Here is a 21,962-nt window from a genome sequence, read left to right as displayed (position 1 = left end):
GAAGCACTACTGAATTTCATGTTGCTTCCTGTGGACACATAGTCAGCATTTGAATTTCACGTTGCTTCCTGTGGACACGTAGTCAGCATTTGAATTTCACGTTGCTCCCTGTGGACACGTAGTCAGCATTTGAATTTCACGTTGCTCCCTGTGGACACGTAGTCAGCATTTGAATTTCACGTTGCTCCCTGTGGACACGTAGTCAGCATTTGAATTTCACGTTGCTCCCTGTGGACACGTAGTCAGCATTTGAATTTCACGTTGCTCCCTGTGGACACGTAGTCAGCATTTGAATTTCACGTTGCTCCCTGTGGACACGTAGTCAGCATTTGAATTTCACGTTGCTCCCTGTGGACACGTAGTCAGCATTTGAATTTCACGTTGCTCCCTGTGGACACGTAGTCAGCATTTGAATTTCACGTTGCTCCCTGTGGACACGTAGTCAGCATTTGAATTTCACGTTGCTCCCTGTGGACACGTAGTCAGCATTTGAACTTTAGGAGGGCCCTTCCAGGTCAGTTTGCTTTCTTTCTGGTTAGCAAAGTCTCTCTAGATGTTACTTTGACAAAATACTCTTTCTCTGAAAGTCAAGTTTCCACACTACACTTCAAATTCTGGTGTGGAAATGGAAATTGAGGCAGTCAGGGAGTGGCAGCACACATGTCTGATCCCAGAGTGTGGGAGGTGGAAGCAGGAGAAAGGTCAGGAGTGTTCAGACAGGAGCCTTGCCTTTGGCTTCTCAATGCTGCGGTTCTGGTCTTGCCACAAGTGTGGATTGTGTTTTCATCATTTTTTCTCTCTCCCTCCAGGTGCCCAGATGACTATTATGAGCCAGGCTTGTGCAGAAAGGTGTAATATAATGAGACTGGTGGACCGTCGGTGGGCTGGGATTGCCAAAGGAGTAGGCACACAGAAGATTATTGGAAGGGTACATCTAGGTGAGAAAAGGGCATTTGGGGCCACTGTCTTTTTGTAGGTATTTGTAGGGTGCTAAGTTTCAGACTTTCGGATTAAAACTTTTTGTCACTTTTTGTGTTTTTGTTTTTTTGGTCATTTTGAGACAGGGTCTCCCTGTAGAGCTCCAGCTGCCTGGAACTCATGGAGGATCCGCCTGCCTCTGCCTCCCAGAGTGCTGGGATTAAAGGCATGTGCCACCAAGCCTGGCCTTTTTTTCTTTTTTTTTTTTAATGTTTGTTTATTTTATTTGATCTTTTTGAGAGAGGGTCTCCTTGTAGCCCCAGCTAACCTGGAACTTACTATGTAGACCAGGCTGGCCTTGATCTGCCTGCCTCTGTGTCCCCAGTGCAGGATTAAAGGTGTGTGCCACCATGCCCAGCTATAATGTTTATTTTTATGTGTATGTTTTGTCTGTGTGTATGTAAGTGCACGCATGCATGCAAGACCCATGGAGGCCAGAAGAGTGTGTCAGATCCCCTGGAACTAGAGTTAAAGATGGTTGTTAGGCACCCCGTGGGTGCTGAGAATCGGTTCTCTGGAAGACTAACCAGTGGTCTTAACCATTGAGCCATCTCTTTAGCCCCATAGCTTTGTTTTAAATTCTTCTTCTTCTTTTTCTTTTTCTTTTTCTTTTCTTTTTTTTTTTTTTGGTCTTTTTGAGACAGGGTCTCCCTGTAGCCCCAGCTGGCCTTGATTCACTGTGGAGACCAAGCTAGCCTCTGCCTCCCGAGTGCTGGGATTAAAGGCGTGTACCACCATGCCCAGCCACATTCTTACTTTTCTAGACCTACTCCATAGATAGCTTTCTTAGAAAGGATATCTGAGAGTGGTATTAGAGCAGGACTTATTTTTCTTAGTGCACTCTTCTCTCTCTGTCTCTCTGTCTTTCTGTGTGTGTGTGTGTGTGTATGCGTGTGTGTACAAGTTTGTACCTATGTGGGTCAGAGGACAACTTTGTGGAGAGTGTGTGTATGTACACACGCGTGCATGCATATTCATACCTATGTGAGTAAGAGGATAACTTTGTGGAGTGTGTGTGTGTATGTGTGTGTGTACGTACCTGTGTGGGTCAGAGGACAACTTTGTGGAGTCAGGCCATCCTGGGCTACATGAGACTCTACCTCAAAAACAAAGAAAAAAAACAAAACTATCCTAAATGTCCTGACTTTCAAGGGAAGAGGGTGTGATACTTGGTGCATAGTATGGGGGTTCTTTACTAATTTCTTTTTGAAAATTACAGGATTTTAATTAATTAACTTTTCAGGTGGCGGGGGGCTGCTCCCCCACTTCTATCTTTACATGAGTTCCAGGAGCAGAATTTGTATTGATAGACTTTTTTTCTAAATATTTTATTATTTTTATGTATATGTGTGTATTGCCTGCATGTAGGTGAGTGCACCTGTGTCATGCAATGCCCAAGGAGGACAGAAGAGGCTGTCGGATCCCCTGGAACTTGAGTTATGGACAGTTGTTAGCTGCCATGTGGGTGCTGGGGTTTGAACCTGGGTCTTCTGCAAGAACAGCCAGTGTTCTTAACCTCTGAGCCATCTCTCCAGCCCCCATGCATTGATAGACTTGTGGCAAGTGCTTTTACCTGCTGAGCTATCTTGCTGGCCCTAGAACATGACCTCTTTTCCTCCATCCTACTAGCCTGTTTGCTCAGAAAGTATTTCCTTCACAATGTTGAGGCTCTGCTTGTTAACCCTTTGTTGTCAGCTTTGCTGGAGACCAGCTGGCTGTTTGGGTGTGTGACCTTTATTTTTATTTTTTATTTTTGTTTATTTGTTTTGAGGGGGGTTTTATTTGTTTATTTTTATAGTGGTGGTGGTGGGGAGAGGACACCCTACAAATAAAACCAGTGGTTTGCTTCCATAATGATTCTAGATTAACTTCACAGGTCTTTTATTGCCAGAATAAGCAAGACACACCAACCTATAGTTACAAACACAATTAAGATGTGAGGTTTTTGTGTGTGTGAGATTTGTTTTGGGTTTGTTTTTTATAACTTTGTGTAATTCTTAGAATGAATTTTGTAGATGACAGTGTCAAGAAGCTGTATACTCACGCAGGTCTAAATTACCTCCCTTTCTAAATACCAACACCAAAGGATGATCTGGATTCTAGAAGATAGCTATAGAGATAGATCCAAGAATGGAAGTCTTAGAGCAGAGAAGTTTGAGGAAATGTTGTTGGGACAGTTGAATGTCCATGTGGAGAGAGGAACTGGAGATGGAACCCCGTCTTACAGCATAGCCTAAATTATCCAGGTGGATTAAATAGTTCAGTGGATAAAGTACATTCTATGCAAGCATGGATCCCCCAGCACCCATGTGAAAGCCAGGTGTGGTGGTACATGTCTATAACCTCAGCACTACAGGAAGAGACAGGCAGATCCCAGGGACTGCTGAGACAACCAGCCTAACAAATGGTGAGCTCCAGGAGAGACCCTCTCTCAAAAGAGAAAGTGGAAAGTAATAGAGGAAGACACTCAGCATCACCTCTGACCTCCTTGTGTGTGCATTGACAAGTACACCTGCACATACACTTGAGAGAGACAGAATGTTTTAGCTGGTGCCACACTCCTGTAATCTCAGCACTTGGCCAGTGGAGGCAGGACAATCAGGAGTTCAAAGCCAGATGTCATGGTGCATGCCTTTAATCCCAGCACTTGGGAGGCAGAGTTCAATCTCTGTGAGTTCAAGGCCAGCTGGGTTTACATAGTTCCAGGGCTGCAGGAACTCCCCGTCTCAAAAAAACAAACAACAAAACTGAAGCGTGATAGCCCATCCTGTCCACACTGTATGAGCTCAGGTCTCCATTGACCTCTCCACCTGTTAGATAGGGTCATCTCCACAGCTTGCCTGGGATTTGTGAAACCAACATCAATAAGTAATCTCTTCTTGTGTGCTTTAGCTCAGGTTCAGATTGAAGGAGATTTCCTTGCGTGTTCCTTCTCTATACTTGAAGAGCAGCCTATGGACATGCTTCTGGGACTGGACATGCTTAAACGACATCAGGTAATCAGCAGTTTCTCTCGTGTGTGGTGGGGGAGGGCAGAGGTTACCAACACTTGTCTTACCAGTCTTCTGTACCTTATGTTTTTGAGATGGGCTCTCAGTGAATAACCCAGAAGTCACTGATTTGGCTAGACTGGCTAGTCAGCAACCTCCAGAGACCCTCCCATCTCTGCCTCTAGTGCTTGCATTACACACATGTAGTAACACAGGCTTTTTCTTTTTCTTTTGTTTCTTTTTTTTTTTTTTTTTTTTTTTTTTTTTTGAGACAGTGTCTCTCTATAACCCCAGCTGTCCAGGAACTCGCTATGTAGACCAGGCTGGCCTTGAACTCACAGAGATTCGCCTGCCTCTGCCACCCGAGTGCTGGGAAAACATTTTACCAACTAAGCAACACAGTACACCGTGGACTCTGAATGAAGCTTTTGCTATGTGGAACTCATACAAGCTTTTCTCACGCTTGTAGTGCTCTCTGTCGCCTGGTGGTGGGATTACAGGTGTGCACCGTCATTATTTCAATTGGTTATATATATTGGCAAACCAAGAAGCATGATTTTTCAAACCTGGAAATGTCCTTGGTTGCTTCTTTTGTCATACAAGGGTTGACATGATAGGTCGTCAGAAATAGAATCTGTCCTTGTAAAATCTCTCTAAGGATGTGTTCTTTGTCTATTTTGACATCATAATGAACAGTTTGATTCCATTGTGTAATTTTAAGGTTCTGATAAGAAATCACATAGGTTTTGGATGGTTTATTGGAAAGGTTCAGTAAATCTTTTTTCTTAGACGCTGATTAGACAATTCTTAGAAGGAACTTTGATATTAAAGAAAATGTGGGGAATGTAATTCCAGCACTTAGGAGGCAAGGCGGATCTCTGAGTTCAAGGCCAGTGTGGTCTACATAGTTCCAGGCCAGCTGGGGCTGCAGGGAGACCCTGTCTCCAAAAAAGAGACCTACTCCCTTCACTGAAGAACATTAGTACCTTCTGGGGATTTCACAGTAGGTTTTGTGTCTACGATTTTCTGGTGATTGTTATGATGATATGGATTAAACCGAGAACCTTGAGTTTGCTAGGCAAGTGTTGTACAGCTAAGTTACAACCCTGATCCATAGTAGGTTGTTTGGGTGGGGGGGCGTTCTTTTTGAGACAGGGTCTCCCTGTAGCCCCAGCTAGCTTGGAACTCTCTTATGTAGACCAGGCTGGCCTGGAACTCACAGGGATCTGCCTGCCTCTGCCTCCCGAGTATTGGGACTAAAGGTGTGCGCCACCACGCCCGGCTTCATAGTAGGTTTTTATATGTAGTCAGTTGTTTTTTTTGTCTTTTTGAGGCAGGGTCTCTGTAACCCCAAAAGGCCTGGAACTCACTGTGAAGACCAGGCTGGCCTCGAACTCACAGAGATCCACCTGCCTCTGTCTCCGGAGAGCTGGGATTAAAGGTGTATACCACGATGCCCAGCGTACTCAGTATTTTTGTGTCAGTCTTAATTTTGAATTTTAAATATTCTGGCCAAGGATGCATTCATGTAGTGTATGAAACCTCTACATAGTGAGACCCTGTCACCCAGAAATGAATATGTCAGGTGTGGCAGAATGTGCCTTTAATCCCAGCTGTGGGGAAGCAGAGGCAGGTGGATCTTTGTGAGATCCAGGCCAACCTGGTCTACATAATGAGTTCCAGACTAGCAGGGGCTTCAGGAAGACCCTGTCTCAAATAAAGGGGTTGCGGGGGGAGGGAACTAGAGAAATAGTTCAGTGGTTAAGAGCACTGGCTGCACTTGTAGAAGACCCAACTTTAGTTCCTAGCATTCACAAGGGGATTAACAATTGTCCTTAACTCCAGTTCAGGGTATCCAGTGCCCTCTCTGGCTTCTGTGGGCATTGTACAACACAGATACATTTTCATACATCCAGGCAGAGCACCCATACACATAAAATAGAAATAAATAAATTGAGCTGTGCATGGTAGCACATGCCTTTAGTTCCAGAAGGCAGGCAGATATCTGTGGGATTGAGGCCAGCTGGGACTACAGAGAGACCACACGGAAAAATATGCATTTTCTTGATTTAGCAGTTTAAATAGATGGGATGATATGTGCATGTATAAATAAAACCTAATTTTATTGTCAGAGTTTTGCGCTTTTTTTTTTTTCATAAATCAGCCTTTTCTAACCTTACAGACATAAATCATGTGAGCAACCCTCCGATATTAAGTAGATACTAAGACAGAGAAAAGGATAGCATAAATACAGAGAAGCTGGCCCTGATGGCACACACCTGCAGTCCCAGCACTGGGGAGGGTAAGGCAGGAAGATCAAAAGTCAAGGCCAGTTCAGACCATAGACCCTATCTCAAAAGACAAATGAGGAGATGGCTCAGTGCATAAAAGCACTAGGGACATAAGGCTGATGACCCAAATTCAATACCCTGAACCCGTGCTGGGTATGGTGATATGAATCTGTAGTTCTAGCACTACTACCTCAGTATAGATGAAGACAGAATTGTTCAAAACTCACATGCCAGCTAGCGTAGAGTATGTGGAAAAGCAGCAGAATCAGCAGGAGAGACCCTGCCTCAGCCAGGTGGACGATGAGACAGAGTCCCAGAGGTTGTCCTTGACTGCTACATGTATGTCAGTATGAGTACACCAGCACTCACACTAACAGATTACCTAACTAAATACTTTGTAGCTATTGCTAAACTGTCCTATAAAGATTATTCTGCTTTAAAGCCTTGAATGTTTAAAAAAAAAAGAAAAAGAAAAAGAAAAGAAAGTTCTAGGGGCTTAGAGAGATGACTCAGCAGATAAGAGCACTGACTGTTCTCTAGGAACCCAGGTGGACGATGAGACAGAGTCCCAGAGGTTGTCCTTGACTGCTACATGTATGTCAGTATGAGTACACCAGCACTCACACTAACAGATTACCTAACTAAATACTTTGTAGCTATTGCTAAACTGTCCTATAAAGATTATTCTGCTTTAAAGCCTTGAATGTTTAAAAAAAAAAGAAAAAGAAAAGAAAGTTCTAGGGGCTTAGAGAGATGACTCAGCAGATAAGAGCACTGACTGTTCTTGCTAGGAACCCAGGTTCCATCCCTACATGGCGTTAACTGCTGTCTGTAACTCCAGTTCCAAGGCATCTGGCCTCCACAGACACTGAACACACAAGTGCACTTATGTACATTCAGGCGAGATATTCATACACATAAAATAAAGGTTTTTAAATTAACTAAATTTAAAATAAAAGTAGTTGTAACCAATGTGGAAACACACATCTGTAATCCCAGCCTTTGAAAAGAGGAGGCAGGATTGAGAGTTTAAGACTAGCTTCAGCTACATGGTGAGCTGGAGGCCCTGTCTCAGAAAATGAAAGAAAAAAAAGAAAGAAAGAAAATATAGGCTAGATGTGATGGCACACCTGTAATCCCTGTGCTCAGGAGGAAGATGAGCTGAAGGCCATCTAGGCTGCATGGTGAGTCCTGGACAATCTGGGGACATAGGGGAGACTTGGCTTCAAGAAGCAGAAGAAAAAAAATTAAGGTGTTTGTGGTTTTATTGTTTTTAAACCTTCCTGTTAATTTCTTTATGGAGCATTAAACTGAGAACCATAATCTGTGTGATGTTTATCTGCTGTCGTCGTTCTTCGGTTTCTTCCTTCTCAGTGTTCTATTGACTTGAAGAAAAATGTACTGGTGATTGGCACCACAGGCTCACAGACCACCTTCCTTCCTGAGGGAGAACTACCAGAGTGTGCCCGGTTGGCGTATGGAACTGGGCGAGAGGACATTCGGCCAGAAGAGATTGCAGACCAAGAATTAGCAGAAGCCATTCAAAAATCAGCAGAGGATGCAGGTATTTGGACTGGCCACACTCTTGAAAAATACTTGCGCTATTAGTGCAGTAAATGCCTTTCTAGTTTATAATCAGCTTCGTCACGCAGTAGCAGGTATGTTCATTGTCTTTTTGCCTACTCTCTCCATTTCTTAATTCAGTGAAGAGAAACTCATGGGGCTAGAGATGTAGCTCAGCTGGTAGAAGTGCTTGTGTAGCATGCACAAAGTCCTGGGTTTGACTCCCAACACCAAATAAACTAGGAGTGGTGGTGCACACCTTTAATCCCAGCACTCGGAAGGTGAAGATAGGAAAATCAGAACTCAAGGCCACCCTGGAATACATGAGATCCTGTCGTGAAAAGGGGGAGAGAAGGGTGAACGTGAGGTGTGCAGTGAGATGTCTCTGCAGGTAAAGCTGCTTACCATACAAGCCTGCTGACCTGAGTTTGATTCCTGGAACCCATGTAAGGGTACAAGGAGAACCAACGCCACAGAGTTGTCCTCTGAACCTCCATATGCACTCTGCCATACACACCCATTTACACATAATAATAAAGGGTTTTTTTAAGACTTACATTTAAGCAGATCAAGAAACGGTTATCCAGGTGTTGTAGCATATATGCCTGTAATTCCAACAGTCAGGCTGAAGCAGGACGATCACGAGTTCAGGCTCATCCGGATTATGTAGTGTGCCTGGTCTCAAAAAATAAGAGAAACCAGGCCAGGGGTGGTGGCGCATGCCTTTAATCCCAGCACTTGAGAGGCAGAGGTAGGCGGATTTTGTGAGTTCAAGGCCAGCCTGGTCTACATCATGAGTTCCAGACCAGCCAGGGTTACATAGTATGACCCTGTCCAAAAAATAAGAATTGATTGCTGTATCTAAGACTGGGTAGTTTTTTGCTTAGATACTTCTTAAAGGAGGTTCTGCAGGAAGCAGGGAAGTTTGATTTCACAGTATTTCTCTGAAACTGACTTGTTTTCCTAACCCATTCATTGATTTTGAAGAAAGACATTGTCACTCTAACCAAACCAGTCTAAACTGCTCGAGTTTGATTCCCAGCACCCACATGGCAGCTACGAACCGTCCTTAACTCCAGTTTCAGGGGAATCCAAAACCCTCTTCTGACCTCCGTGGCATTGAACGACACGGGTGCACTCACATACATGCAGGCAATACACTCGTACACATAAAATAATAAAATTTTTTTAAATTTGTGGAAAGTGCTGTCAGTGCGAGAAGAACCAATGTTGAGCATAATCGAGCATCATCAACATGGTGCTTTATGTTATTACTGTGATCCCAGTGTCATCAGGCCATAGAGCTCTGTGGAAATCAGATTCTCTTCCACCTTCTCAATTGAAAGACAATGAGTTTCCTGAGTAAATGGAAGCAAGGCAGTTTTGCTGAAATCTCCCATCTGTTATAGAACAGTATCTCTGGGATGCATTCTCTACAAGATGAAAAAAATTAACTTTTTGTTTTAAGCAAGTTATTTTGAGTCTTAGGCCGGGATTCTTCATCTGTATAATCTCACACATTGCTTTCTTTAGTACAGTAAAGTGTATTAGAACTATAGGTTTATGGAACAGCTTGTTCGTAAGGACTAAAGATAACAAACCATAAAAATGAGCTTCAGGGGTTTTTGCCACGTTCTCCTGGAGAACCTTTGGTGTGTAGCCTTGGGCTGCTGGAATGGGCAGGCATAGTGATGCAGCTGTCCATATCAGCCTTGTTCAGCCTCACACTCATACACATTGAATAAAAATAATAAAGTATTTTAAAGGATCCACCTTTTATCCATGAAACCTTTGTTTACTAGTATAACTTGTACTAATTTTTCATTTAAATAATGTAATAATTCTACAACAGATCTTATTTGTTTGGAGAACTGACTGCTCAGAATCTTTGAAATCAAAATTCTGTGAAAGTATTTTCAGAAAGCTAGTTCTTTGGTTAATATGTCAAAGTATGTTTGCCTTTTATATTAACTAAAATAAGAATAGGCACTCATCTAATTTGTTTTCTGTAAATTGAACATAAGAATCTAAGTCAGGGAGGAACTTAGTCAGACTTGGTTTGCTTTCTTCTAAAAATGATTCTTGAGCCAGATGTGATGGGACATACCTCTAATCCCAGCACTCAGATTTCGAGCTCCAGGCCAGCCTGGGATGCATAGCAAGACCCTATCTCGAAAAAAAAAAAAAAAGAAAGAAAGAAAGAAAGAAAGGCCGGGCATGGTAGCGCACGCCTTTACTTTAGTCCCAGCACTTGGGAGGCAGAGGCAGGCGGATCTCTGTGAGTTCAAGGCCAGCCTGGTGTACATAGTGAGTTCCAGGATAGCTGGGGCTACAGGGAGACCCTATCTCAAAAAGATGAAAAAAAGAAAAACAAGAATCTCCATTGAGAATTTTCGGAAGTCATTGCTACATGTGTTCACTAAACTTCTTAAGTCTTCTCATGATGTTGATGGGTTTAATTTTTTTTTTTAACCTGTCTTATATTTGCCCATAAAATCTGTGCAGAACTGTGAAATTAAAAATCTGTTGAAGTTGCTGGGTGTGGTAGCACAGGCAGATCTCTGTGAGTTCGAGGCCAGCCTGGTCTACACAGTGAGTACCAGGGGAGCCAGGGCTACACAGTGAGACCCTATCTCAAAAAACGAAAGGAAAAAAAAAATGTGTTGAAGCTGACACCACATTGTATTTTGAGAGAACTGAAGCAACAAGTAAAGTTTTGGGATGCCCATACCATGGAAACTCCCCGACTTTGATTCTCCTGACTCCTGATTTTAAGGACGGCAGTGGAGCAAAGACTGCAGCCCTGCATGCTGTGTGGTTTGCGTTGTTAACCCACGTTTGCTTGTCTGTTTCCTAATCCAAACAGAGCGTCAGAGGCCATGATGCATGTAGTGTGTGTGCTGCAGCTGGAGTGGCCCCCAGACCAGGTATTTATAGACCGAACATTAAGCCTTCCATCCAGTGGTCATCTGTGCTCTGAAAGTTTATCTGGAACCATTTCGGGAGTTTGCTTTTCCATTCTCCATCCCTTCCTCTTCTATCTGCTTGCAACTAGCCTTTGCATACATTTATGTATATGTTGGTATATAGCCATATGCAAGTATAAAGTCCTGTTTAAAACAGTCCAAGGAGGAAGTCTCAGAAAAAAGTGTTCATTATACCTACCGCCTCTGACAGCTGGGAAGGTCAGATCAAGAATATTGGCATGGCCCAGCATGATTGCACACACCTTTAATCCCAGCACTGGGGTGACAGAAGCAGGCAGATCTCTGAGTTGGAGGCCATCCAGAAGTACATAGTGAGACCCTGTCTTTAAAAGTAAATTTAAAAGAATATTAGCATCACAGCATTTTGTTGTTGGAGAAAACTGTGCCTTTAGGAATATCTTAAGTCCTTTACCTGTAAAAAGCTGAAAGCGTACCCCCCCACCCCCACCCCACTCCATTGTTCATGACTTCTTGGGGTTTATAGGAGGGCAGAAATTTTCATCTTGTTCAGGAAGAAATGGAAACTTGAGCCAGATAACTCGTCCAAGCACAGGGTCAGCAACGGCAAGCTGGCATAGTGATGCACTCCTGTTGTCTTGCCCACTTGGGAGACTGAGGCAAGAAGGTCCAGGATTTGAGACCAGCCTGGACTACATTAGAACTTACATTTTTTTCCACTCAATAAGAACTGAGACTTTGCCTTTTCTTCTGCCCTTAGCCTGACAGATGCCTATAGCAAGGCATTCTGTGCCTTCCCTAGGATGTAAATAAATTTAAGTCTGTATTCAGATCAGCCTGAGTATATTAGCTGCTTTTGTATGAAGAGGAAGGAAAATTGTTTTTAAGTCAACGGAGGATTTGATATAAAGGTTTGGAAGCTGGTTGTAAATAGATTCATAGTATTTCTGTCTCTGTGTCTCTCTCCTCACTCTCACTTTGGGCATAGTAGGCATGTTAATGTCCATTAACCTCTCTAATCGCCCTGTAGTACTGTTCAGCCTCAGAAGGACTATGTGCTACTCTTGATAGTGTGCACAGAGACCACTGAACTACATCCCCAGCTCACCTGCAGCTCATTCCTGACACATCAAGAGTCCTTTACCATACTTCCCATGGTGCTGGTGTGGATATTTTATTAACATCATTTTTTTTTTCCTGTTAGTATTAGTCCAAAATTGAACAGCTTCCAGAGTCAGCTGTATTGATTAGATTGATAAAACTAGTAATGGTCTAGATTTAGTGGGTATAGTTCCAGCCACTACAAAGCTGTTTGCTTTGTAAGGAAAGATTGTTTCTTAAGTCAGTGACTGAGCTGTGATCAGGCCTGTGATACCAGTACTTAGAAGATGGTGGCAGCAGAAGTAGGAGTTCGAGGCCCTATCTCAACACCCCCACACACACACACACCAAAAAAAAAAAAGATGAGTAACTTCCTGGTATGACAGTTTGTCTTCTCATGTTGCTGACCAGTATTGATTAGAATGATTGCATGACATTTGACTCAGAATGAGTGTTGAGTGGCTCCCATGCTGGGTACTCACGTTCAGCACAGAGTCTCCGAGTTTAATTTAACCCCGTAGTGCATTGTTTCCAGCCTCAATAGCACCCCTTTGCTTTTAATTAAAGGTATTATGAGTGTTCAGAGACTATTTTTCCAACAATGCCAGAAGAGTTGGGGCTGTTTAATGGCATCATTACAGCATCTTCACTGAGCTGGTGTTTAACCCTGCCATCTTGTTGAATCTAAGTAATTGCTGCCTATTGAAGAACTGTTGTGCTATCCCTCCACCTTTCCTCCTTGTCTTAATTAAAGCACTTAAATGTTCTTAGTTTTGTAGTGCTGTACTGAGGCTGCGGTATTTGGAAGCTGGCCATGGTGGCACATGCTGTAGTCCTTGAGGCTTAGGCAGGATTATTGTCACAACTTTCAGACCAGCCAAGACTACATAGCAAGACCCTTAAACAAACCAAAAAAGACTGGCGATATAGCTGGATTAGTAGAGTGCTTCCTTAGCATGCATAAAGGCTTAGTCCCCAGCACTGCATAAACTGGGAATGGTGGTACACACCCAAAATTCTAGCGTTTGGAGACTGAAACAGGAAGATCAGAAGTTTAAGGTCATCGTTTGTATTGAGTTAGAGGCCAGCCTGGGATACATGAAACCTTGTCATAAATAAATAGTTGCAGTATTCAGTCGATGAATAAGATTTACTGTTTCGTCTTTGGCTTTATTTTTATTTTTGTTTTTTGAGTTGAGTGCTCAGTTTTATCATGAATTAGGGGAAGATCAGGTACAAACAAAATACAGTACTTCTTTGCCTCCTGGAGGTCTCCAGACATTCTCATAGCTACTCCTGTCCAGTCCCAAGAACACTTGGTTTTGGACTGCCCCTTTAACCTGTGCTTCATTTGAAACATGAAAATGTGCATTGGAGCCTGTGCTGGTGGCTTATGCCTTCAATCCTAGCACTAAGAGGCAGAAGCACAAGGATCGCTGCTAGTTCAGGGCTAACCTGAGCTTCACATAGTAGTGAGTTGCCCACCTGGGCTACAGAGTGAGAACCTTTTGAAACAGAGTGAAAAAAAAATATGCCTTGGCATGAGAATCATCCCATGCAAATCTCACAACATCACCGGGAATAAAGATGCGTACCTGCTCAGGATGGTGATGCCCTCCTCTAATCCCAGCATTCTGGAAGCTGTGAGAGGAGTATCTCAAGGTTAAGGCCAGCTTAGGCCATGTAGTGAAACTCTATGGAAATAAATAAATAAATAAATAGATAGATAGATAGATAGCACAGGAGATACACGTCTTCAAGCCATTATGGAAGTGCTTATTGCCAGTGCTTAACCATTAAATTATACTAAGAGTGTTCATTAAGAACATGTCCGCTTCAGATTCCATGCTTTGTGTACCACAATGAGAGAGATTCTTGGATTAATTCTTTTTTTAAAACCTATAAGAGAACCCTAACCCTAAAGGCCTGCTTTGAGTCCGTCCGTGAGTCTTGCTCTCTGACAGCTTGGTGGTCCGCTAACTGGTCTTTTCTTCCCTCCTGTTGCAGAGAAAAGCAGTAAAGAATCTACCTCACTGGGAAGGTCATCACCACCGACTTCAGATGGATCTAACCATCCAGCGCATTCTTCAGGGCACAGTTCTGAGACTGGCAGTCCTACGAGTCTCGCTCACTCTGTCTCTGCTTCAGTCTGCCCCATCAAGCCCAGTGACCCAGATAGCATTGAACCTATAGCTGCGGAGGCCATGAAGGCTTCAGCTGAATTCCACATGAGCTCTGAGAAAGAAGAGTGTCTTCCTCTTCAGGATCTGCCTGTACTCGCTTCCTCAGCAGACGGGAGTCCAGCCATGCCTTTGCATAATTCATCCGAAGCATTTGCTGCAGATAATCTGGAGAAATCTACTCAAAGAAGTACCCAGGGCCTCAAGTTTTATCTCCACATGAGACAGGAAACTAGTGTGTCTGTCACAACTACTAGGATGCATGAACCACAGATGCTTGTGGGTGGAAACTGGCATCCAGGAAATCAGAGCCCAAGTCAAGTGAATGGCCTCGAGCAGCACCAGGAAACAGGGACCGAACAGCCTGAGGCTGGACAGCAGAGTGTACCACGTGACCAAGACTCTCTGTGTGACATGGGGGATGTTGAACTTCATGCAGAAAGTCAAACGGACCAAGAAGAAATTATCAGTTTGGAAGCTACTGTGAAAGGAGTTGAGCTGCAGATGAACACTTGTCTTCCACATCCAGAGAAAAACTCTCTCCCTTCAGGATGCTTTAGCTGTTCAAGCTCAGAAACACTGATGGAAATTGACACAGTTGGACAGCCCCTGGTTACTGTGCATAATTCAGCAGGCAGTCAGGCCACTGTCCAGATCACCAGTACATCAGCTGTCACTTCAGATAATCCCTTGATGGAAGTAGAAACATCAAAATGTGATCCCTCATTTGAACATTTGAATAATTGTATCTCTACTCAGGATTTGCAGCCCCCAGAAAATAATGTTGAAATGTCTGGAACAAATAAAGAAGATGGCAGCTCCCCTCCCTCTGTAAGTGTCTGTGGCAGTGCTCAGCCCTCTTTGGAGTCAACAGAAGAATCTCGTTCATCTGTAACAGCAGCCTTGAAAGAACTTCATGAACTTTTGGTCATTCGTTGTAAGCCGGCTTCAGAAAATACATCTGAGGTCATTACCTGTCAATCAGAAACAGCTACCGAGAACCACGGAGGTATTCTAGACCTTTCAGGAAGGTGGACCCAAAGTGAACAGACCCACAGTGACCACTCTCCACAAGTCTCCTATCACCAGGCCACATCTGAATCAGTGAAGACAGAAACGGCAGGCACTGTATCGTGTGCCGGTATAGAAGATAGAGAATGTGCTAGCATAGGGCCAGGTACAGGTTTGTCACCTGACAAAGGAGGGGTCCTCAGATCGAGGGATTCAGTCAGCAAGAGCTGTTCTGTCTCCATAACCTCAACTAAATCATCTAATCAGTTACAGTACACCTCAGGTGTAGAAATTTCACCCAGACTTGTAGAGGGTGGGGAAGATGCACACAGTCAGACGTCTGAGCAAACTGAGTCTTTGCCATCCAGTTCCGTACTGGTTAAAGAGTTGGGTTGGGGCAAACAGAATCCAGTTCCAGACAGGCCTGGAACCCGAGAAGTCTGTCCTGAAGCTGCAAAGCCATCTCTTGAATTGGAGCCACCTGCCACACGGCCACCCTCAAACCCCTCCATTCTTCCACCATTAATTTTTCCTGCCACAGATATTGAGCGGATTGTCCGCTCTGGCTTCACTTTGCAGGAAGCTCTCGGGGCTCTGCATCGCGTTGGTGGGAATGCAGACCTTGCACTTCTTGTTTTACTAGCAAAGAACATTGTAGTTCCTACGTAATTGTGGGGGATTGGGATAGACCATGCTCCATTCCCTTTAAAGAGCTCTCGGTCCACACGGACACACCGCATACACAGTGTATGTAGAAGCCGGCAGGCAGAATGTTGAGCCAGATTTTTTTTTAAGATTTTTTTTTTCGGCCAAAGTAATTTATGATCTCTTGTCTGATGAATTTGTCTATCCTACTTGTTAAAATTGGGCCTTTAAAAAAAAATGTATTGGCAGTATGTGCATACAAAAGGTTTTTATTTGCATTAAGATGATGTATTCTGGAATAAAGTGGATGGTTTGTGTATAGCATACCAGTTTAGAATGAGTGCTTTGAAAAGCAGAAGCCATGAGGAACCCCACCTGTGCAGCTAGAAAAGACCAGCTGCCACTGGGCTGTGTCTGCTGTAGGCTAACAGGAAGCTAAAGAATAATCAATAACTCTAGAGTTGTATGTTTTCATTTGTGTGCTCAGGGTTTGACATTTTATAGGGTGAGTGGGAAGTCTTAAAAATGGGGTTGTCTTGCGCATTGTAGGCTGCAGCGTGGACCGATGGCCATATACTTCATGACATCAGGTGGGGTATTGTGGGGATTTACATTGAGTGAGACATGGTGCTACCCAGAATTAAAAAGGGAAGAAAAGACCCCAGTCTTAATTCCATTTACAAGTGTCAAGGACTGTGAGTGGGAACATGGCTTAGATAAAACACTGGAATACGGTAAAGAGTGGGTTTGCTAGTATCTCCCCGAGAACACCTCAACCTTTCATGGCGTGGTCAGTCATGGGTCGACTCCTGACAGCAGTGTATCTCTTTTTCTAAACCCACCTGGGAAGTTCTCCAGAGGCTCTGTCGAGCTGAGTCAAATTGTGGTGTGTCATGACCCTTGTCACTGGTTCATCTTGGTGCTTGGACTGGTCAGTCTGTGAGTGTCCTTCATGGCAGTGAAAATAGTGACCGAAGTTTCTGACTCAAGTGGCCTTGTTACGGTTTGCCATCTCTTTCTTTCCTCAGGAGTTTCTTCTGTAGGCATTTCTTTTTTTAAGCAAGAGTCATACTTGTGTTTACCATGTCAAGTGAGAGAGGCATATGTGACGTACTTAGGTGGCCTTTTGTTATGAGGACTCAGCCTTGAAAGTCGTTGTCCTGTGAGCCCCACTGTGCAATAATCACTTCCTGGAAAATAAACTGTTAGGCTCCTGGCAGGAATCTGGAATCTGATTTTCCTGAAAAGGATTTTGAGAATAATTCCTGATTCCAAGTGATAATTTGCAATGTGTTGAAATGGGAACCTCGGAAGAGCGACTTCTGAGCTTAGCATGCACTGGTTCTGTCTAAAAAATCTCTCTGAAAGCTTGTTCTTTGCATCTAAAGTTATTGTTCAGTCAGACAGGCTCATGTCTCAGGAGTTTCTGAAGCTTTAGGGGCACTTCAGTTGTCCTTACCAGACTCTCCTCTGCCGTGTTTCAGCGTGTGCCGAGACTCACTTCAGTGATGTGGTGGATGACAAGTCACGCGGCATCTTGATCCTTCCTGAAACAAGGAAATGGTTGGTGGAAGGAGCTGTTCACTGCTTTCCAGAGGGTGCTCAGAACCACAGCTTAGCCAGGCTGTTTTTAGAATGTGCTTTCTTTCAGACAGCCACCGTTTGTTGACCCTTTTGCCTGCCCTACACCAAAGATGTACAATGCACTAGGATACTGCTTTTAGAATTTGTGTCAGCCAATGTAGAACTGTGATCGTAATTAAGTAGTTGGTGCTGTGGTTGAGGGGAAATCAAGTAGAAATGCAGTGAGGCCTGGTTTTGGCTTTATGGGTGGTGCCTTGGGGATATGCTTTAAGGTTACAGATCTTTGGGTTCACAGGGTGAGGTGGGTAGAGGAAAGGACTAATGACAGTATATGCCTCCCAGAAGGCCACCTGTGCAGAAGTGAGCCTCCCAACTTCTATATGGACAAAGACACAGCCCAGTGGCCTGACACTGAATTTTTACAGTGGATGTTGGGGAGACAGGCCCAGGTGGAGTATATCATACCAATCTGGAAAATAATTTCATTACAGTAGCTTTTCATGTGTGTCTATATTTATTTTTGAAAAACCGAGTCGGCCTGTAGCTGTATGGATGTTCTTGCTAGGAATACTCTGACTTAAACTCACTTGCCAAATGTCTTGTCCCTTTTGACCGTTACTTTCTTTTCAACATAGTTGTTTTTGATTTCTTACATCTTCTGCCCAGCATTTGTATAAAAAGTTAGGAATTTGTTAGGAATTGATTGGCTTAAATTGAGCGGTTCTAGAACACAAGAGGACATTAAAAACCTCACACTAGTGGACCCTGTCAGTTTTCATTTAGTGGTTGACACTTTAAAAACTCCATAAAGAGCATAAATTATAGCTAACGTACCAGGAGTAAGATCACATCATTGTGAACCCCTCTGGTGTCAACAGAACAAATCACAGCCGTAACCAGCATGGGGCAGCTTTACTGGACAGTTCCTTTACCAAACCATAACGGGCAGTTCTGTGGTCAGCACTTCTCTCCAGTGGTAGACTCTGTTTATGCACCAAAGAGGATTTTCCTGTAAAACTTGTGCCATTTCCCAAAGTTGTTTCCTGCATAGAAAGATGCTCAGTGGGCAGATGGCTCACCCTCAGCTAGGGGTTTTGCCCTTTGATTTCTTAAGGATGGTTTTCCAGTTTTGTCAGTTTGGGCCTCCAGACAGCCACAAGCCTTCATCCCAAAGTTTGGGCTTTAAATGTTAATGGATGAAGACGAGTTGCTTGGTAAAGGAAGCTGAGTAGATGGTGGACAGATGTGTGTGAACACTTCTGCCTTGCAGCCTGCACTCTCAGAATGTCTCTGGATATACTAAAGGGAGACACAGCTCGGGGTGTTTTCCCAAAGCATTTCTTAGAAGAGGGTGAAGGGGGTACGTAGGCGTGGGATAGGAGACCTGGCATCACTGATTTTATAACCAGCTCGTGTGGAATATGCCTGTTGTTCCCTCTCTAAAGCTTTCTATCTCTAGCGGAAGCCATAAAAATTTGTTTAGACTTTTCAGCTCGTGTATAAATAAATGTGTAAGCTCTCACATAATATATGGTGACTGACAAATGTCTTTACATAGGTTAAAAACAAGCAACTTTTATATCTACAGACGTTCTCCACGTCTGGTGGCTTTTATTCCCACCATGTATATAATAAACTGCCTTGCAAATAGCTGTCCAGGAGAGTCACAGTGTGCTTTGTTTTGTTTGGTTTTGATTTTGAGACAGGATCTCACTATAGCCCAGGCTGTCCTAAAACTTACAGCAATTCTCCTGCCTCAGCCTCCAGAGTACTGGGATTACAGGCGCTTGCCATTGTGCCCAATTTTCTCAGTGCATTCCAATTGCCTTTCTGTACCTGTTTGCCGTCTGTGGTGAGGGTGAGTGTGGTGTTTGAATGCCTCAGTGACAGTGCATCATACATAAGCTCTGGGGTGTGACTCAGTGGCAGAGCACATGCTTAGCATGTGAGGCCCTGGGTTTGATGCCACACGTGCGTGTGCATGCACGCACACACACATACAGACTCCCTTGATCTTACATTCTCTAGCACGAAAAAAATAAGACATAAACTTGGTGACTTAGTGTAGTCTATGGCTGACCAGAAAGAAAAGGTTACCATGCCTTTACCCTCCTCGAAGATGAAGGTTCATCTCAAGAGTTGCATAAGTGTTTTGATTTTTCCTGAGAATACCAATTCCTCCTTACAACAAAAAGTCAACTCAAAGCCCCATCCTTGAGGACTAGAAATTGAGCTCCTGGCATATGTTACAGATAGTGATAGAGCCACCATATTCTTCTAGAAGTTCATTGAATAAAGAACTTTGGGGTGAGACTTTGATGTACTTGCTTCTCTTTTGTGCCTTAGTTTATGGTTTTTAATATCAAGCATCATATTTTGTGAGTGTCAGGGAGAGGCTGGAGGGCAGTGCTCCTGGACACAGCCACAGGACACCATCCTCAGGCTTACTGCTGTCTTGCACTAAACACTAGGTTTCACCCAATAGGAGTTTCTGTATCCTGTATACCAGGATGGTTTCCAGATGTTTCTTACATTTTCTGTTGTATTTTTAGTGTTGTGATAGAGATCAGATCTTATATTTTTTTATAGGAAGCCAGCCACTCCCTTCAAGACTGTGCAGTATGAACAAGAATCAGTGGATTTGTTCATCAAACATTAAGAACTCATGAACTTCATGGGCTCAGCAGTGACTAAGACAGAATGGGTCCCTGCCTTAGGATGCTTTTGGTTTAGGAGAGTGACAGGAAATGAATTTAGCTAAGATGTTTTTACCTCTTGACATGTTTTTGGTTTTGAGATGGGGTCTCATGTAGCCCAGGTTGGCCTTGAACCCAGCAGTCCTCAAGTATCTGGGGTTATAGGGATATTCTATAATGAATGGCTCATATTCTTTTATTTTTAAGTTTACATTACTTGGGTACAGTTTAGAGCTACTTGGGAATAATCAAACCCACAATGGAATCAAATTTGGTAAATCCCAAATTATACTATTTTTAGTTTTTTGAAACAGAATTAGGATGAGGGAGAATGTAGTTAAGTGGTAGAGTACTTGACTAACATGCATGAATACCCCCTCTTCCAGTCCCCAGCACTGTGTAATCCAGACGTAGTACATACATGTAATTCAGCATTGGAGAGGTAGAGACAGGAAAGTCAGAGGTTCATGGTCATTCTTGGCTACATAGTTTGAGGCCAGCCCGGGATACATAAGGACTATCTCAAAGGGGGGGGGGGGCAGAAGGTTGGAGGTGTAGCTCAGTGGTAAAGTGCCTAGCATGGACAAGGCCCTGGGTTTGACCCCCAGCACTAAAAGAAGAAAGCAAACAAGTCCAGGTAAAACAAAAGACGCCCAAATACACGGAAGCAATAGCCTTCCTTCAGGATCTGTGCAGCAGCGTCCTCCCATACCCCTGAGCACAGTTGCTCTGGGATGTGACTGGCTGGACCGATGAGCATAGTAGCAGAGGCTCATCAGGTAGGTTGTGCAGGTTTAAAGCTGCTGACTGCAGCATGTGCAAATAGGACAGAAAAAGTAGCAAGCAATGGACCTGGAGATGGACTTGAAAGACTGCCATCTCTACAGGACATCTTCAAAGTGGCTTCAACCCGCCACTTAACAATACTCAGTATAAGCTTTCCTGAAGCACACAGAATCAGTTATTAGTGATTGCTGAGAGTTACAGTTTTCAAAAGTTTATCAGTTACATTTAAGTGGTTAGTAATTAGACCTTGGGGAGAGATGGGCTCAGAAACTGCTGAGCTGCCAAGAAAATGGTTCAAGATCATAGGAGTGAGTGATTTTCTTTTATCTAAAAGTTAAACTACAGAAGATCAGGTAATGGCATGGACTACAAGGTTAGGTTACTTTGTAGAGAACTGTCTAAGCACCAGAAGTGTTTATAAGGTTTGGGGAAGGGTGAGGCTGGGGCTTTTTTCCTTGGGTAAGTTCTTAAGGGAGAAATGTCTGCAACCTTGAATGAAGGCATCTGTGACCTGCAGAAGGGTAGACCTGTGCTCCTGCCAGATCCAGTCAGGGCCGTATGTTTGCAGGTTCTTATGGCCCCACAGATTTCTGGATTCACACCTTGCCACCTGAATGCCTAGCTTCATTCTCCTGACTCTGCTCATCCTGGTGACACATCAGAGTGATTCATCAGATTGAACTGGTTCTTTTCATCACGTAGTGATCATGAAAAATTATGTGTGCGTTTGTATTCCAAATCCATCTTCATGGCCTCTGGTCCCAAGAAAAGATTTGTTTACCACTTTCATAGCCATATTTGGCAGATCGTAAATAGGAATCCGTCTTGTTTAGTCTTGCAGTTGCTGTGTGTTGCTGGGGTTTTTCTGACTTTTTAAGCTTTTTGTGATTGCATCTTACAAGAACTGGCAAAATAGGCTTGTCAGTGGCTTGGTCACTCCCAAATGCTTGGAAAGTTAGGAAAACGAAAAGATTTGTTTACCACTTTCATAGCCATATTTGGCAGATCGTAAATAGGAATCCGTCTTGTTTAGTCTTGCAGTTGCTGTGTGTTGCTGGGGTTTTTCTGACTTTTTAAGCTTTTTGTGATTGCATCTTACAAGAACTGGCAAAATAGGCTTGTCAGTGGCTTGGTCACTCCCAAATGCTTGGAAAGTTAGGAAAACTTTTAGAACTTAAGGGAACCAATCTCA

At 43.5% G+C, this 21,962-nt stretch overlaps 1 protein-coding gene across 3 annotated transcripts in view; it reads left to right on the top strand.

Moving 5' to 3' along the window:
- LOC103725332 (protein DDI1 homolog 2) overlaps window positions 1-19,465 on the top strand; it is a 50,594-nt gene extending 31,129 nt beyond the window's left edge. Inside the window, exons 6-9 of one of the 3 annotated variants that reach the window (XM_008822664.3) lie at window positions 810-938; window positions 3,871-3,974; window positions 7,634-7,823; window positions 13,876-19,465. In XM_008822664.3, the coding sequence (XP_008820886.1) occupies window positions 810-938; window positions 3,871-3,974; window positions 7,634-7,823; window positions 13,876-15,728 (2,276 nt within the window). In that variant the 3' untranslated portion in view covers window positions 15,729-19,465. Of the gene's footprint in view, window positions 1-809; window positions 939-3,870; window positions 3,975-7,633; window positions 7,824-10,688; window positions 10,750-13,875 lie in introns of those variants that run through there. The other 2 variants (XM_029558413.1, XM_017795483.2) reach the window with 2 other exon arrangements.
- The last annotated feature ends 2,497 nt before the right edge of the window (window positions 19,466-21,962 follow it).

This window comes from Nannospalax galili, unplaced genomic scaffold (genome assembly GCF_000622305.1).
Source record: "Nannospalax galili isolate Female #2095 unplaced genomic scaffold, S.galili_v1.0 scaffold548, whole genome shotgun sequence".
Classification (NCBI taxonomy): domain Eukaryota; kingdom Metazoa; phylum Chordata; class Mammalia; order Rodentia; family Spalacidae; genus Nannospalax; species Nannospalax galili.
Note: the sequence above shows the minus strand (reverse complement) of the source record. Positions and strands in the feature narration are given on the sequence as shown.